General features: G+C 47.8%; 1 protein-coding gene across 1 annotated transcript in view; it reads right to left on the reverse strand.

Moving 5' to 3' along the window:
* Positions 1-17364, reverse strand: part of ABO (ABO, alpha 1-3-N-acetylgalactosaminyltransferase and alpha 1-3-galactosyltransferase) — a 911475-nt gene that overhangs the window by 535740 nt on the left and 358371 nt on the right. Inside the window, exon 2 of the mRNA XM_069609331.1 lies at positions 9738-9822. Within this exon, the coding sequence (XP_069465432.1) occupies positions 9738-9822 (85 nt within the window). The remainder of the gene's footprint in view (positions 1-9737; positions 9823-17364) is intronic.

Genomic DNA, 17364 nt, shown 5'->3' on the forward strand with positions numbered 1-17364 from the left:
GTTTTACTGGCCAGGTACCCATGCTGATATAAAAACCTTTATTCAGACGTGTGAAATATGTCAAAAAACAAAAAAACAGTACTCACATCCCACTGCCTGCCCCTTTGAATCCTTTACCAATCATAAAGGTCCCTTTTTCAAGAATTGGGATGGATATCATTGGACCTTTAGGGACATCTAGACTGGGTAACAAATATGTCCTCTTAATTGTCGACTACACAACCTGATACCCCGAGACATTGACTATGCGGAACACCATCACCGTATTCCTCCAGGGTTGGCTTTCCTAAGGAAATCCTGACAGATCAAGGTTCAAATTTTATGAGCAAGCTCATGGGTGAAGTCAAAGAGCTGCTCCACATTACCACCTTACGAACTTCAGTGTACCATCCTCAAACAGATGTCTTGGTAGAGAGATGCAATAAAACGCTTAAATGATCCTCAGAAAGCTGGTAGATAAAGACGAGAAGGACTGCGACAGTATGATCATCTGGGCACTATTTGCAGTAAGTAAAACCCCTCAGGTACCTACTGGTTTCTCTCCTTTTGAACTACTTTATGGTAGGGAGCCTAGAGAAATAGTGTGGGGTAATGTTCATGAAAAATAAAGAAGTGTTCACATAATGATAAGTCAGCATGTTCAGGCCGTTGGCCTCTCTTTTCCACATGTTCAGCATGGGACAAGGCGGTTCACTCGAGCACAGCACACTCCTGGGCTTCTTAGGCATGAGGACACCGTTTTTTTACACGCATCAGGGCCTTCTACGCTCAAGTCTCGTAGGTTATCTAAAAGTCTCTTGCTTCAGAGGGCCTAATGAATCAAACAAACAAAAAAACGTTCCTATCCAAATATTCACATATGGTGATTCACTTTTCACCCTGGATCCCCCTCAGCCGGGCTCAGATCGCTTTTCTCACTTAGTCTCCCTCAGCCGGGCTCGGACCAATCACAATTTGTATAGCTCTTCTCGGGTGATTCATGGCTCACCATGGCTCCCCCTCAGTCAGGCTCGGATTGTCTTCTCACAATTGGTCTCCCTCAGTCGGGCTCAGACCAATTACAGTTTGGGTTAACAATTCCTTCTCGCGTGACTCACGGTTCACCCTGGATCTCCCCCAGTCGGGCTCGGATCCCTTTTACGCAATTAGTCTCCCACAGCCGGGCTCGGACCAATTACAGTTCATATTAGAAATAAAAGACTTTCGAATGTGCACAGGATTTGGCTTGACCCGCTGCAGGGGTGGTGACCGCTTTGCATTTTTATGACAACTGGAAGCTCGTACTATGTGTAGATTACGCTGTACCACCTTGGGTCTGAATAGTGACACTGAACTACATGTCTTCTTGTAGGAGGGTAATGTGGTGTGATATCCATCCCGCAATTGGATGTCTTTTGTACTCTTATAATTATATCGGTCACCACTGGAGCCTGGGAGACCAACGGGGGGGTGCCTTCCCTACGCCTGCCGGCCAATTACATTGGATATAGCTAATCATTTAAGTTCATATTAACCCAACTAGCATTTATGTAGGACTTTGCGAGCAATCATTAGTGATTGTGTTTCTGCACTTTTACGTAATTATGGACGCGCTATATAGGACCTCACCTAGGTTTCATTCACTTCACTAGTGATTTGGTAGTCTGCATGCTTATTATTCCCATTTCAGTTTTGATCCATCTTGGATCACGTGACCGCATTGGGTCATGGGCTTAATGCCGCGTTATGTGTTCAAAAAACTTTTCATTTTTTCCTTGTGATACATGTTTACCATGCAAATTGTCAATCTTGACCCATTTTGGATCACGTGACCACATTGGGTGACGTGCCGAGTGCCGTTTTTGTGCTTGGAAAATAATTTTACTTTCCTTTTTGTGTTACATGAACGTGATACACTTGCCTTATGAGCTCATGTTTTGTATTTAGACAATGGCCCTCATTACAACACCGGCGCTAAACTATGGCGCTATTAGCACCATGGTTGGTGCCAGTGTTGTAACGGGTCTGCCATGGTTCAATGGGGAATTACCACCCCATTCCAAGGTTGGCGGGGCGGTAATTCCCCATTGAACCATGGCCCTTCCCTATTCCCATTTTCGCCCCATAGGGCTCTACGGGAATGGAGAAGGCGCTAAGTACGGTACCGCAAATTGCGGTACCGTACTTAGCACCAAGGTCCCTTTGCGGGTCCCTACTTTAACGGCTGGTGTAGACCATCAGTTAAGGTCGGGTCCCGCAAAGGGACGTTGTAGTAAGGCGCTAAGTGTTTAACGGCGCCGCAGCCTTTTACGGCGCCGTTAAACACTTAGCGCCAGGGTCGTAATGAGGCCCAATATCTAGCCTGCACGTATTAAACATCTAGCGTTATTTCATATGCATTTTCGGTTCACGTGATCACATCAGGTGACGGGTTCTGAGACGCGACACGTGCTCGCAGGGTCCTTTTCTTTATTTACTGAACACGGAAACAAACTCTGTTTAGACCATATTGCGGCATGAATTAGACAAGTGCAGACAGCAGTATATTTGGGTAAGGTAGCATATAACTTTACAGGTAAAGTGTGACATTCTAAGTCACTGCCTTGGCAGTTTGTGAGTCTTTAATACAGACGACTTTATGCTTTAGTAGACTATGCCATTTCAAGGCTTGATGTACTTGATTCAATTGGATATTCATTATGAATTGCTCCACGACGAACTATCAGCACCTTAGCTGTGAAGTTATTTTTCGAGGTATGTGATATGTTTTACCACAAACTTTTAGGTTCTAGCACTATGGCTCTTGAAGTGTTTACAGTGATTTATGCCTTATTGTTTTCAACTCAGGACGTCAGAATTACGACTGCGGTTATACCTCAATTCATTTAGAAGCGAACATTCTGCTGACAGAACTTAATTTTGGTAACTGACTTTTCTTTTTTTTTTATAACCATGACACTGCATGCCATTTTGTCGGGAAGTGACACTTAAATCAGGTGCATGGGACTAGTGTTCACTAGGCTACTATTCACATTTCACACAGTGTGCATTTTTCTATTTGGTCAGTGGGTGCGGTGGCAGGCATAACGTTTGGAGACACTGGGCTTCTGTTGGTGACTCATGTGATTTTAAGTTCCACTCCACAGTTTATTCAGATAATATATGTAATTCATGTCATATTATCTCTTTTACATGCTCTTTGCACATACGTTTTCCTTTGTTATCTCCTTTTTTTCCATGTGCTGCTGATGACATGTTCCTGTTTACTTTGTTCGACAATTTGTTCTTGGTAATGTATACCTCATGTGTTGTTTTTATTCTTGTTTTATTTTTATTTATTTTTCTTGCTATTCTGTATATTTTTCCCTGTAATCTAACCCCTTGTCCCTGTTTTGGGTTTGCAGTATGGATTGTGTTGGAACATTATGCATTTACATGTTTTGTTATCACTTATTTTGAGCAGAGGTTTGCCTTGAAAAAGACCTGTGGAGGTCGAAACACGTGTTGGCATACAACTCTGACTCCTGAATATGGACATAATTAAATATTGAAATACATTTTTGAGATTTCTTTGAGCAGCGCTTTTGAGGACTTGTCTCATTGGCAACACTGAACTTTATTATTCAAGGATTTGTACTCTTGTGTTGCTAGCAGCGCATTTACAGGGTGGAACAATTACTGTTTCTTTTCCACGTGGAGTAGGTTTGAGGTGCCTACTTGTTTCAACAGAGTGCAGCAGCTAGTTTTGGTTGATTATTAAGCGGTTTTCACGTGATTTATTTGCTCAAGCGCTTCCACTTCCTGGCACACCTCAGCCATACTGTTTTTCACTTAGATTTCAGAGTCCACAATTTCGCACTCTCAGTTGGATGCCTAACAGAGTCCTTCGAATGAGTACCCACGTGGCGCCGGACCACTCAGTATATGGCGTTTACCTTGGTTTCAAAAGTTCAATCGCTCCTTGGATATTCAATTATATTCGCATCGCTCATCACATACGCCTTACACTCTATTCTTTACAGATTTCTTCATACAATGCTGCCGCTTGCATCCTTAGTTCTAACACAGACCGGTCTGCTATCAGTCGCCCCGACTCACCGTCTGTGCTGACTTTACTGGAGCAGCATTGTTGTGGGAGCCAATGACAGCACCACAGTGGCAATCGCTCCTCCCCGCCTCAGCTATCGATGCGGGAGAGCCTCGGGAACGTTTGACACACAATGCAACTTTCTACAGCTTTAATTCCCGGTCTTATGTTTCTTATCCTTGAGGGCTCATGAAAGCAGCATTTTTTTTCCTCTGAAAAGGCCAAGGGCAATTCCCTCCTTGCAACCCTTTCTGGTCTTGTCGCCTTTCTCCTCGTGTTAAACCGCCATCTCTGAACTGCTGCTTCCTTGTGTGTTTTGCCTTCCTCAGAGTGTGCTTTTGTGCTCTGCTTTTTATCTGTGTGGGGAAATGTGATGGAAGTCAGGTGTGTGTAATTATCAGTAATTGCCTGGCTCTGCCTGAGCCTTGTGTTGGGACATGTCAGGTATATAGCTTGGGTGTTAGTCCGTTGTCGCTCACAATGCCTTCCCCTTCCCTCTCTGCCCCCTCTCGGGCTCCTTCTACACCTCCGCAGGGCGTACCTCTGATCTGTACCCCTCCCCGGAAGTCCTTCAAGGATGGCAACATTCTCCACATTGCCACTCTTAACTCTCGCTCTGCTGTCAAACATTCCTCCGATATCTGCTGCCTTATTGAAGAACTTGACCTTGATGTCCTCGGTCTCACTGAGACTTGGTTCACGGCCAGCTCTGTCACCAGCTTTGACACGCTCCTACCTGATGGCTACAAGATCCTCTCCGCGCCCAGGCCCAACCGCTCTGGTGGGGGAGTAGCCCTTATCTTCCCTGAGTGGACTCCCGCCTCTGTCACTCCTACGCAGACCTACTCCTCTTTTGAATGCCTCGTCTGCAGGCTCTCTCTCTCGGCTCTCCTTACTGTGGCTACTATCTATCAGCCACCTGGTCAGATTTCTTCCTTCCTCTCTGAGTGGGCGGACCGCTCCTCCTCACTCCTGGCCTCAACCGCTCAACTCCTCCTTCTTGGAGACGTCAACATCCACCTGGAGGCCTCCTGCCCCACCTCTGGACTCTTTCAGGACCTCTGCGATTCTCTCTCACTCACCATTCTCCCCTCTGGCCCGACTCATTCTGTAGGGCACACTCTCGATGTTCTGATCTCCTCAGACCTTCACCTCTCTGTCCCTCTCTCCACTCCTCTCTCCTGGAGTATTCACTTTCTCCTATCCTCCCACCTCACCCTTCCTACCCCTCAGGCCAACCCACCTCCATCACTGCCACCCACCTTCTCGGTCATCCGACCCATGAAGCGCGTGTCAGTTGAGGCTTTTGCCGCCACCTTCTCACACCCTCTCCCCCCTTTGGCTGACTCTCCCCCTGACACAGCCCTCTCCACGCTCCACTCTTCTATATCTGATACTCTTGATATCCTTGCCCCTGTCATGAGAATCTACCTGAAGCCCAAAGCCCAAAGCCAAGTGTAACTCCTGGTATGACTCAGACCTCGTCACCCTAAAACGCAAGTGCAGGGTGGCCGAGACGAAATGGCGTGCTTCATGTTCATCCTCTGACAAACTGGCCTGCCGCCCGCTGCAAAGGCAATACCGGCTCTCCGTCCTCACCAAGAAGAGAGCTCATATCCAAGCCCGCATCTCTGCGGCATCTAACAACTCGGCTGAACTCTTTAAAATCTGCAAGGAACTGGCCAATCCTGCCGCAGTCTCTACCTCTTCTGTACCGTCCCAGGCACTCTGTACGGCACTGGCTTCTCACTTCATTTAAAAAACTCAGGACATCCTGTCCTCGCTCTCCTCCTATCGCCTCCCTCCCTCTATTACCTGCTCTTCCTCTGGCCCTTCTGCAGCCACCCCCTCCCTCTTTCTCTGCCTTTCCCCTTTTCTCTGCAGACAAGGTTTCTAGACAAGTCCGATCTATGAAAGTCTCGGCGGAACAGGTTCACCCCTGTTCCTCCAAAACTATCAAGGACCATATGGACTCCCTGGCTCCTGCCCTGGCTGATTTCTGCAATCACTCCTTTGCCACTGGAGTCTTCCCACCCCCCCTGAAGCACTCCCTTGTCCACCCTCTTCTTAAGAAACCCTCTGCCGACCCCTCCTGCCCAGCTAACTATCGCCCAATCTCCATCACTCCCTTCCTGGGCAAGCTCCTGGAGAAACTGGCCATCTCCCAGCTTAATCTCCACATTGAATCTGCTGGTTGTCTTCATGACCATCAGTCTGGCTTCAGAGCTGCCAGAAGCATGGAAACTGCTCTCCTGAACATATGTGAAGACCTGCTCTCCAACCTTGACTCTAACACCCCGTGCGTCCTCATCTTGATTGATTTCTCTTCTGCCTTTGGCACTGTCAACCATGCCATCCTGCTCAACAGTCTCCGTGATGACCTGGGTATCACTGGTAAGGCTCTGGCGTGGCTGACTTCTTTCCTCTCCGCCCGACCCTCCAAGATCCAACTTGGGTCCTTCCTTTCCGATATGGGCACTCCTTGCCCACTGCATCACCGCTCTTTGCCACAAATTTCAGTGCTATGCGGATGATAGTCAGCTCCTTTTCAGGCTACCCTCGGCCTCCTCCTCTCCTTCCCTCATCTCTGACTGTCTGTCTGCTATCCAGGAGTGGTGTGCCGCCAAAGACCTCTGCCTTAATGCCAGTTAGACTGAGATTCTACTCATCGGCACACCCACTCCCTCCTTCCCTGCAGCTCTCTGGCCGGCCTCTCTTGGCCCTCTTCCTGCTCCCACCTGCAAGGCTAAAAACCTCAGGGTCATCTTTGACTCTACACTCTCCTTCTCTCCTAACATTTCTGATGTTTCTAAGAAGTCACACTACCAGCTGCACCGCCTCAGAGGTATTCTTCCTTTCCTCTCCTTCCCCAGAAGCTCACTGTCTCCATAGCCCTGGTTCTCTCTAGGATGGACTATTGTAACAGCCTCTATCTAAATCTGCCTGCCTCTACTCTCCGCCCTCTGCAACTTATCCAGAACAGGTCTGCAAGACTTCTCCTTGGCCTTAAGCCCACGGATCGTATCTCTCCACGACGGAAATCTCTGCACTGGCTCCCAGTGGCTGCGAGGATTAAGTTCAAAACCCTCTGCATTGTCCACAAGGCCTTCTGGGGCCTGGGTCCGCAATACCTTCAACTCTCTCTTCCTAAATATCTTCCTTCTCGAGCTCTTCACTCATCCGCCTCAAACTCCCTCAGGGTCAGTCGCTTCTCCAAGCAACGAGTTGGTCGATCTCTCTCTTCGGCAGGGGCCTCCCTCTGGAACAGCCTTCCTGCCTCCCTGAAACTTGAGGAGAACCATCTTTGGTTCGGAAGCACCTCAAAACCTTCCTCTTTGCTTCTGCTTTCTCTCCCCCTCTCCCTTGCTGAATTCCTGGCTGAAACTGCACTGGTTACCTGGCCACCCTTTTTGATCTCGTGCCCAGGCCCCGCCAGTTGCACACCTGCACTGCCTCCCTGGCAACCCCTGCACCTGGGGACTGTTTTCTGCATCCCTACAGTCCCCCTATCAGCACTTATGGCTGCACTTACCTTGCACTTGCCACCAGCTGGCCATATTTATTTATCTTATTTATTCTAATATCCCATGTACTGCACTTTCCCCTCTCCCTTCCCCCACACACTTTTCCCTATCCCCCTTCCCATGCACTTGCGCAATCTGAATGACACCTTGCCTAGTAAGATCATTGTCCGTCTTCCCTTTGTTCCCCCTCTCTTGCTTCGTCGCACCTTGAAACACTTGTGTATAGGTGCGTTATAAATGCCATATCACATCATATCATAATGAACTTTCCATGAGAAAGTGTTCGTGTCGGGAAAGGGGGAGAGGGGATTGAGTTCCTAGGTAGGATCGGGAAAGGGTGTTACAGTTGTCAGATACCTCTTGCAACTCCCAACTGAGTGCTATCAATGACAGTTGAACTTGTCGTGTAGATGACAAATTCTTCCTGTCAATATAGCTCTCAGGAGTACAAAAGGACACGCTGAGAGATCTATTGACCGAAAGATGGGATGGACGCCCCAGGACAACGGCTGGCTGCAAAAGAAACACAGGCAATCAATATCAATAGAGAAAATATGTGTTAGTAACGCTAAGATTGAATAATCAATGCTCACATGTGCGTGTCTGAGAGAAGTACAGTTGTATACTACTTGAGATAGGAATTCCTGTTCTAGACCAACCAGGGGGGTTTATCCTGGAATCAAAAAGGTAACAAGAATATCAGCACCTCCTGACCTAGTAGCGGATTACATAAACAGAGACACAATGTACAGGAAAGTTCTTACCCAAATGTATGTAACAAGAAAGGCTTGATGCACTTGCAAGATGAAAAGTCTTGTTGAATTAGCAAAGTCTGTGGAGTTTTGAGGAATAAGTCCCCTGACCCGGTGTCATGAGAATGCCTGGTTGCTATACCCGATGGCACGAGGACGCCTATTATACACAACGGTGCTCCTTTAGGCAGTCTCTAGTCCGGGAACCCTCAACAGTACAATCCTCAAGCATGCATTGATCAATAGGAGTTGGATGCGTTGCTTGCAGGGACAGCGTGATAGGAATTATCGGTAGAAAAAGGAATCCAAGACAATCCAATTCGTAACAATCCTAGCAGTGACAAAAACAGAATCAGGAACCAAGACAATCCATAAAACGAAGCCAGGTCTGTACACAACCAGCTGCGCTGAGGACAAAACGTGAGACAGAAGCAAATCCAAGAAATGTTCCTAGGTTTAGCCCCAAGTTCCAAATACAAGACAAGGGACCAAGAGAATAGCAGTTTCATAAATCCAAGGGAGAGTTTCTTAACCAAATAGTCGATAGAAGAGTACATAACACAAGACGCTGGTGAATGTGCAAAATTCAGAAGTGCCGCTCTGTTGACTAGGCGTGGCTTGAATAGAGTCACCTGATCTATCGCACACTGTGCTGCCATCACTTAGTGCGTGCAAAGCCGTAAACCGGAGACCAGCATCTCCATGGCAACACCCAACACGCACGAAAAGACATGCTGTGCTTGCGAGGTATGCCGGAACACTTTCTTGCAAGCTGATGCTTGTCTCTGCTGTTTCCTGAAGAGTCAGCAGAAAGAGAGGGAGATACAAGTCCTATACAAATTTGCAACATTTTCTCCTCAAATACAAGGAAGGTTTCCTGCAATGTGTTCTCACAGACAAGGAAGGTATACTGACACAGGGAAGGGATACCGCATCAAAGGTATAGACTGTTTTTCTTGTCATTGTGAGGAGGTGGCAGTGGTGCCCTATGTGTGACATCTATGTTGGTCAGGAGTGTGAAGTACTTGTATTTAGGTGCATTTTGAGGAGCTGGCAATGGTGCGGAATGTGAGGAACAAGTGCTTGTGGGAAGTGTGAGGGCGAGCAATGCTGCAGAGTATGTAGCACCTGTAGAGGTCGGCAGTGCAATGAGCGCAGTCCACGCTGGACAACTTCAAGGTCCAGTAGGCTCAATTCAGTATCTTCTGGAGCAACAAGTTCACACTCTAATATCTTGTCTGGGTGTCTAGGGGTGTAGAGTGCTCAGCAAAAAAACCTTACTCACAATGTGTTTATTGTGACAATCATAGCACAGATGTCCTCATGGCACCTGTCCAAACTAAATAGCACCAGTAACTTGGAAATAGCTTTTATTCAATTAGGAAATCATCTTACCAGGCCAATCCAGTGAAAAACATCAGTCCCACGAAGATGACTGGCAGCCATCGCTTCAGTGTTGTGCCTACAGGAGCAATGTGCCCTGTAAAGAAAACATAGGTCAGCTCAGGTGTACTCCAGTGACCAGCCACAGGAGCATAGACTTTGATATTATGGATAGTGAGTCAGTGGAAGGACAGCAAGCCTACTTCAGACACTGAAACATCTCACAGGTCAATGGAAGTTGCTGAACATTGATATTGTAAATAGACAGTCAATAGCAGGCAGCTGCACTTTGATATTCTAGAAAGGGAGTCAGGGGCACGATCACATCACATCAACTCTGTGTCAGAATCATGCTATGTACACCTACGCATTCTCCGGCACATCTTCCCCTACCTTACCTACCCACACAGAGTGACCGCAATCACGACCATAAACCACTTTTGCCTAGACTATGCCAACTCCCTGTACCTGGGCGCCTCTGCATCTCAACTCAGAACACTCCAACGCGTCCAGATCACTGCAGCCGTGGTCCTCCAGGCTCTAGGCCCTAGAGAGTACATCACACCCACCCTTCGTGTCCTGCACTGGCCTCCTGTTGGCGACGGTCCACCTTCAAGGCCATGTGCATCACCTAGTGTGCTCTGCACAACACAGGCCGAAATATCTAGAACACAAGCTCATCCCCTACAGACCCAACAGAAACCTGAGATCAGGCACAGCTCTCCTGCTTGTCATCCCATTTGCCAATCGACCAGACTAGGGGGATACCCCTTCTCCGTCCAAGCACCCAGCATATGGAAGTCTATCCCTTTTAGCATCCGCCGCATAGAGGATCTCGCCTTCCAGAAGGCACTCAAGAGCTGGCTCTTCCCTCCTGCGAACTGACTGACCTAATTCAGCCCCAGACAGGTAGGTAGGACCATCAATGAGTCACATGAGGAGACTCAGAGAAAGTACTGAGCACTCTCAGAAAAGACTCATGTAGACCTGCAATCACATGATCTGCACTCAGCCAACGAAGCTAGTAATCAGCCATGACTCACGGGTACGTATTGCACTCCATCTCAATGGAAGTTAGCTGTATCCCTCTCAGATCACAGCCACCCATCCACACATCTGCAACCATCCGCTACTTGATCTCATATTGCATATCACCTCTGCCACTAGAATGCAGCTAAATCCCACAGTAAAAATTTGGTCTAACTCGACAAATAATCAGTCTCCTTGACTCACATACTCTCCTGACAATCTTCACAGCACTCATCCACAAGCCAATTCTACATCGGTCAATAGCAGAGTCTTAGCCACCCCTGTTACCTTTGTACTGGCTAAATAGCTGTGAAGGCATCATGAAGCAAGACAAAAACAACAGATTCAAAGTAAAAAAAATACGTTTATTAACTTAAATGTCAAGATGTTTGAAGGCCTAACTTGCCCTATGCTAGGGTGGGTATTCCCTACCTAAAAACACTAAGGATTGTCAGAGTAAGTAAGTTCAACTTAAAAATCTGTCTGTGTCCAAAACCTATCCTTGCCCGCGTGACTAAAGCTAAACAATGTGTAGGGATGTCAACAACAAATCAAGTAGTGTTTCAAAGTAACGTTGTGAATGTGAGCTTCTTTCAGCTCCCCTTCCCCAAGTTCAAGACAGTTCCAATGGGGCCCCAAGGTTCTTCCCCAAGGGAACAACAAAGTTCACAAGGTCTTAGGTTTCCCTTCCCCAAGACGTCGGCTTGTCCATCTTGTCAACTCACAGTGAGTTTCAGTCTCTTAGTATTCAAAACCAGTTGCAGGCCAACTTTCCACTCCTTCTGATTCCTTGCCAGTTTACACAGATTGCTTTCTTCTGCTTCACTTCAGCAATCTCTTTCATGCATGCAGATTTATTATCTGTATGCTTCCTTGTTTTTCACAGATATGGTTTCATCGGTCTAAGTGCAGTTGTTGGACCAAATGGTCAACCCATTACAGGTCACGCAAACGATAACCCTTGGCTTTCTTGCCCACACCAATTTTTCGGTAACTGCATCTGTGTTCTGGCTCACCTTCACTTTGCTCTCTCCTCGCCAGTCTTTTGGCTTTGCCACAATGTGTTTTCCTCCTTGCCAGTCATTTGGCTTTGCCACAGTGTGTTCTTTCATACAGTTCACTCTCTGGTGCTCTCCCCTTGCCTTCACCACATTACTTTCACACTCTTCAGTAATGTTCATTACTTGCAATGTATTTAACATGTGCCTTATACAAGTTTGCCTTCCATTCATATGCTTATCAAAGATTTCCTATAGTTCGGTATAAAATAGTTATTCATTCACGATCTTTAACTTACAGTTCAGCTTATTCGTATTGTTCACTTCAGCCTCTCACTTTGGGTTCACTTTAACTTGCATTTCTAATTTCATTCACTCAACAATTCCATTTTCCCTGTGTAGTAGCCCCCAGGAGTGCTGCGGTATGAGCGTTCCCGTTTGATCACTCAACGGTCCCTGGTGGCTCCTCCGGGCGGTTTCTTTCCTTTCCTTGTGCTCCGCATACATGTGTCCGTAATATTGCAATCCACTCTAGCACCTTGCAATTCTCTCTGTGGGTTGCTGATAGCTCTGCTTGCCTCTCGTGGATGCTGCCGGAAGCTTGCAGCAATAGGGTATTTTCCGTGCCCCACAGCGCCTGCTGTGGGCACCCGACGAGGGAGGCTCTAACCGCTGTGAGTCTCTCACGCCCCGCTTTGGCCTCAGCATCTCAGTCTCGCCTGGGTCTCTGCCGGCGCCCTGGTCTCCAGTGAGGACCCTCCTTCTCAACAGGATGTCTCTCATTGCAGGCCCGACACGCTCGACCCGGCTTCTCTCCTGCTGGTTTCCCCTTTCTGATTGTCGATCCCACCCACCTTTTATGCACCTGCAACCATTTAACAGGTTGCAGGTGTGAGTCTTCAAGACCAGTTGCCTGACCATAATTAGTGGTGTTCTCTGTACATGCCTGACCCTCTCAACAGTCTTCAGGTCTCTTCCTCGTCTCAGTACCAGAGTAGTGAAATTACATGTTAGGGTGTACCACTCCTAGTCCCCTCTTCCTCGTCCCAGTACTATAGTGGTATGAATGAGGGTAAATGAAGAGAAGTGATTTGCAATAGCCTATAAAGTCAGGGGGAGGTTAAGGTTGGTTATCACAAGGAAAAGGGGGATACCATGTCTCGCCTGCGGACAGCCTCCCCCAATCCCCAAATACCCTCCTCCCAGGTGATCTTCACTTGCATCCGCACCCCTAGGGTTAGGATTTATTTTATTTATTTTATGTTTGCATGTATAGCAATGCACCAAGCCCTCTGGCATCTGTGCACTAGTTACACAGATAAGTACAGATACATAGGAAAGGTGTAATACAGGCGAGTGGAAGGGGCGGTTGAGTTAAATAGATGTGTCTTTAGTTTTTTTCTGAAGGTAGGTGAAGCAGGAGATTGTTCCAGAGGTTAGCCACGACAATGGGGAAACTTGAGACACCTGCACGTTTCCGTTTGAATCTGGTGGTGCGTAATCTTTGGCTGTCGGAGGATTTGAGCGGTCTGGCTGGTGATTATCTCTTAATCTTCTGGACAAGGTAGGTCCGAGCTTTGTTCGCCAGGAACTGGTGTGCAATCGTGAGTATTTTGAATTGTATTCTTTCCCGGATGGGGAGCTAGTGGACTGAGCACCTTACCGCAAAGATGTGGTCAGATTTGGATATGTCTATGGCTGCTTTGAGGGCATTTTTTTTAATGATCTGAAGACTGTTCAGGTTTTTGTCAGAGGAACATCTTACATAGAGGTCAATGTCAGGCGCTGAACTTTGACATTGTAGACAGGGAGTCAGGGGTAAGGGTGGCCAGCTTACTTCAGATATTGAACATATCACACAGGGGTCAATGACAGGTACTGAACTTTGCAATTGTAGACAGGGAGTCAGGGGTCAGGGTGGCCAGATACTTCAGAGATTGAACATCTCACATAGGGGTCACTGGCAGGTGCTGAACTTTGAAATGGCAGATAAGGAGTTAGGGGAAGAGCACCAGCTTATTTATTTATTTTAATTCTTATAAACGCGCCAGATTGCCTGCAGGCCTCAAGGCGCACAAAAAAGGACAACCAACCAACCAGACAAAACAAGAAACTTCAAACATTGAACATCTCACATAGGGGTCAATAGCAGGCAGTTAAACTTTGATATTGCAGAAAGAGAATCAGGAGAGGGGCGTGCAGCTTACTTCAGGCACGGAACATCTTATATAGGGATCAATGGGAGGGGGTGAGCTTTGATATTATGGACAGGGAGTCTGGGGACCAGCTTTCCTTAGACATTGAATATGTCACAAAGGGGTCAATGCCAGGCATGGACCTCTGATATTGTGGTCAGAGAATCAGGGGCAGGGTGGGCAGCTTACTTCAGATACTGAACATCTAACATAGGGTCAATGTCAGGCACTGAACTTTGATATTGTAGATAGACAGTCAAGGGAATGGCAGCCAGCTTACTTCAGACACTGAACATTTCACATCTCACATAGGGGTCGATGCCAGGCGCCGAACTTTGATATTGTTGACATGGGCCCTCATTACAACACTGGCGGTAACCCATGGCGCTATTAGCACCATGGTTGCTGCCGGTGTTGTAACGAGTCCGCCAATGTTCAATTGGGAATTCGCACCCCATTCCAAGGTTGGCGGGGCGGTAATTCCCCATTGAACATTGGCCCTTCCCCATTCCCATTTTTGCCCCATAGGGCTCAATGGGACTGGGGAAGGCGGTAATTACGGTAACGCAAATTGCGGTACCGTAATTACCTCGAAGGTCCCTTTGCGGGTCCCTACTTTAACGGCTGGTCCAGACCAGCCGTTAAGGTCGGGTCCCACAAAGGGACCTCGTAATTAGGCGCTAAGGGGTTAACGGCGCCACAGCCTTTTACAGCGCCGTTAACCCCTTAGCGCTAGGGTTGTAATGACCCCCATGGAGTCAGCGGCCATGGTGGCCAACTTACTTCAGACACTGATCATCTCACATAGAGGTCAATGGCAGGCAGCTGAACTTTGATTTTGTAGACAGGGAGTAAGGGGCCAGGATGGCCAGCTTACTTCAGCCATTTAATATCTCACATAGGGCTCAATGGCAGGCTCTGAACTTTGATATTGTAGATGGAGAGTTGGGGAAGGGTGGCCAGCTTCCTTCAGATATTGAACATCTCACACAGGGGTTAATGGCAGGCGCTGAACTTTGATATGGAAGATAGATAGTCAGGGAAAGGGTGGCCAGCTTACTTCAGTCACTGAACACCTCACATTGGGGTCAATGGCAGGCTCTGAACTTTGATATTGTAGATAGACAGTCTGGGGAAGGAAGGCCAGCTTACTTCAGTCACTGAACACCTCACATATGGGTCAATGGCAGGCGCTGAACTTTGATATTATGGACAGGAAGTCAGGGAGTCAGGGACCAGGGTGGCCAGCTTACTTCAGACACTGAACATCTCACAAAGGGGTCCATGGCAGGTACTTACCTCTGATATTGTGGACAGAGAATCAGGGGAAGGGCGGGCAGCTTACTTCAGTCATTGAACATCTCACATAGGGGTCAATGCCAGGCGCTGAACTTTGATATTGTAGACATGGAGTCAGCGACCAGGGTGACCAGCTTACTTCAGACACTGAACATCTCACACAGGGTCAATGGCAGGCAGCTGAACATTGATTTTGTCAGACAGGGAGTAAGGGGTCAGGATGGCCAGCTTACTTCAGCCATTTAATATCTCACATAGGGCTCAATGGCAGGCTCTGAACTTTGGCATTGTAGATGGAGAGTTGGGGAAGGGTGGCCAGCTTACTTCAGTCACTGAACACCTCACATAGGTGCCAATGGCAGGTGCCGAACTTTCATATGGTAGATAGAGAGTCAGGGAAAGGGTGGCCAGCTTACTTCAGTCACTGAACACCTCACATTGGGGTCAATGGCAGACGCTGAACGTTTATATGGTAGATAGACAGTCTGGGGAAGGACGGCCAGCTTACTTCAGTCAGTCACTGAACACCTCACATAGCGGTCAATGGCAGGCTCTGAACTTTGATATTGTAGATAGAGAGTTGTGGAAAGAGTGGCCAGTTTACTTCAGCCATTTAACATCTCACATTGGGGTCAATAGCAGGCAGCTAAACTTTGATACTGCAGAAAGAGAATCAGGGAGGGGTGTGCAGCCCACTTCAGGCACAGAACATCTTATATAGGGATCAATGGCAGGGGATGAGCTTTGATATTATGGCCAGGGAGTCTGGGGAAGGGGACCAGCTTTCTTCAGACATTGAACATCTCAGAAAGGGGTCAATGCCAGGCACGGACCTCTAATATTGTAGACAGAGAATCAGGGGAAGGGCGGGAAGCTTATGTTACGCTCACCTGGTATCCATGGGGGTGCAACACGATACTGGATGGAGGTCTAAGCGCTATCCCAGACTCCTCTCTGCTTGGTTATGTGCCAGACGTTGGGTAGCGCCCATAACAGGAGAATGGAGGGTTAAGATACTGGTTCTGAGATGGGTGGACTCCCACCTCCCTCTGGTCCAAATCCCCTCCCTTGGGGTTATTGCTCACCTTAGGTTTTTGTGCGTTGAATTCTCTGTCCTGCGTCTCTGTGCAGGGGCGCGTGATTGGTGCGGGCGTTCCGTGGTCCTAGTTGCTTCACTGGTCCTTGTGCCCGTATGTCGGGTCCAGACCGGCTGTGACTCCGACTCTGTTTACTGTCTTCCAGGTGAGTTGTAATGTCTTTTCCGTCTTTATTCTGTCTCTTTCTTTCCCTCTGTTTTCTCTGTCTTCTCGGTGTGGTGGTTGCGATCTCGGAGTTGCCGCATCAATGGCGTAGACCAGGGTGAGTTATTGATGCACGGAGCACTACGCTGTTTATTGGTGTTAATTGCTAACCTGTGTTCTCTTCTCTTCTTTGTACAGGTTGCGGTGATGTTCCGGAGTGATGAGCGATCGAAGCGCTGCTTGCCCAGGTAAGTGCTTTGTTAATGCTGACCTTGTTCCTTCTCCCTTGCAGGGTGCTGCGAAACCCGGAGTTTGGCGAGGTAAGAGAACCGCAGGGTGCTGCCAGGACTCGCTGCTTGCCCAGGTAAGAATTGTTATTAATGCTGTCCTTGTATCTTTACCTTTGCAGGTTGCGGCAAACCCCGGAGATGGGCGAGGTAAGCGAAGCGCAGGATGGAATCAAGACTGGTTACTTCACAGGTAAGTGTTCTTGCCTGCTAATGCTGTTCTTGTTCTTCCAGGTTATTAATGGAATCTGGATCTAGGGCTTCAGGATCGGGCCGCCGGAGAAGCAGATGAGCAGGAGCTGGACACAGTGAGCGTTACGCTGCAGGAGTGCAGAATAACGCGAAGCGTGTTCTGCTGTTTGGGTGTGGTTTAAATAGCTCAGGTAAAGTAGTTCAAAACCAAGTAGTTCCAGGCCCAGCCACACCCAAAACACTAAACCGCATGGCTTGGTTCTAAAGAACTGAGCTGTGTAATAGGCCTCCATGTTGGATTAAGGTCCAAAACTGGTATTGCTTTATTCCTGATAATGACCCTTGGGCCAAAGTGGCCAGTACTGACTCCATGTATTTTTCTGATGGAGTTTTAAGGC

This window comes from Ambystoma mexicanum, chromosome 8, assembly GCF_040938575.1.
Source record: "Ambystoma mexicanum isolate Mex_15411 chromosome 8, UKY_AmexF1_1, whole genome shotgun sequence".
NCBI lineage: Eukaryota > Metazoa > Chordata > Amphibia > Caudata > Ambystomatidae > Ambystoma > Ambystoma mexicanum.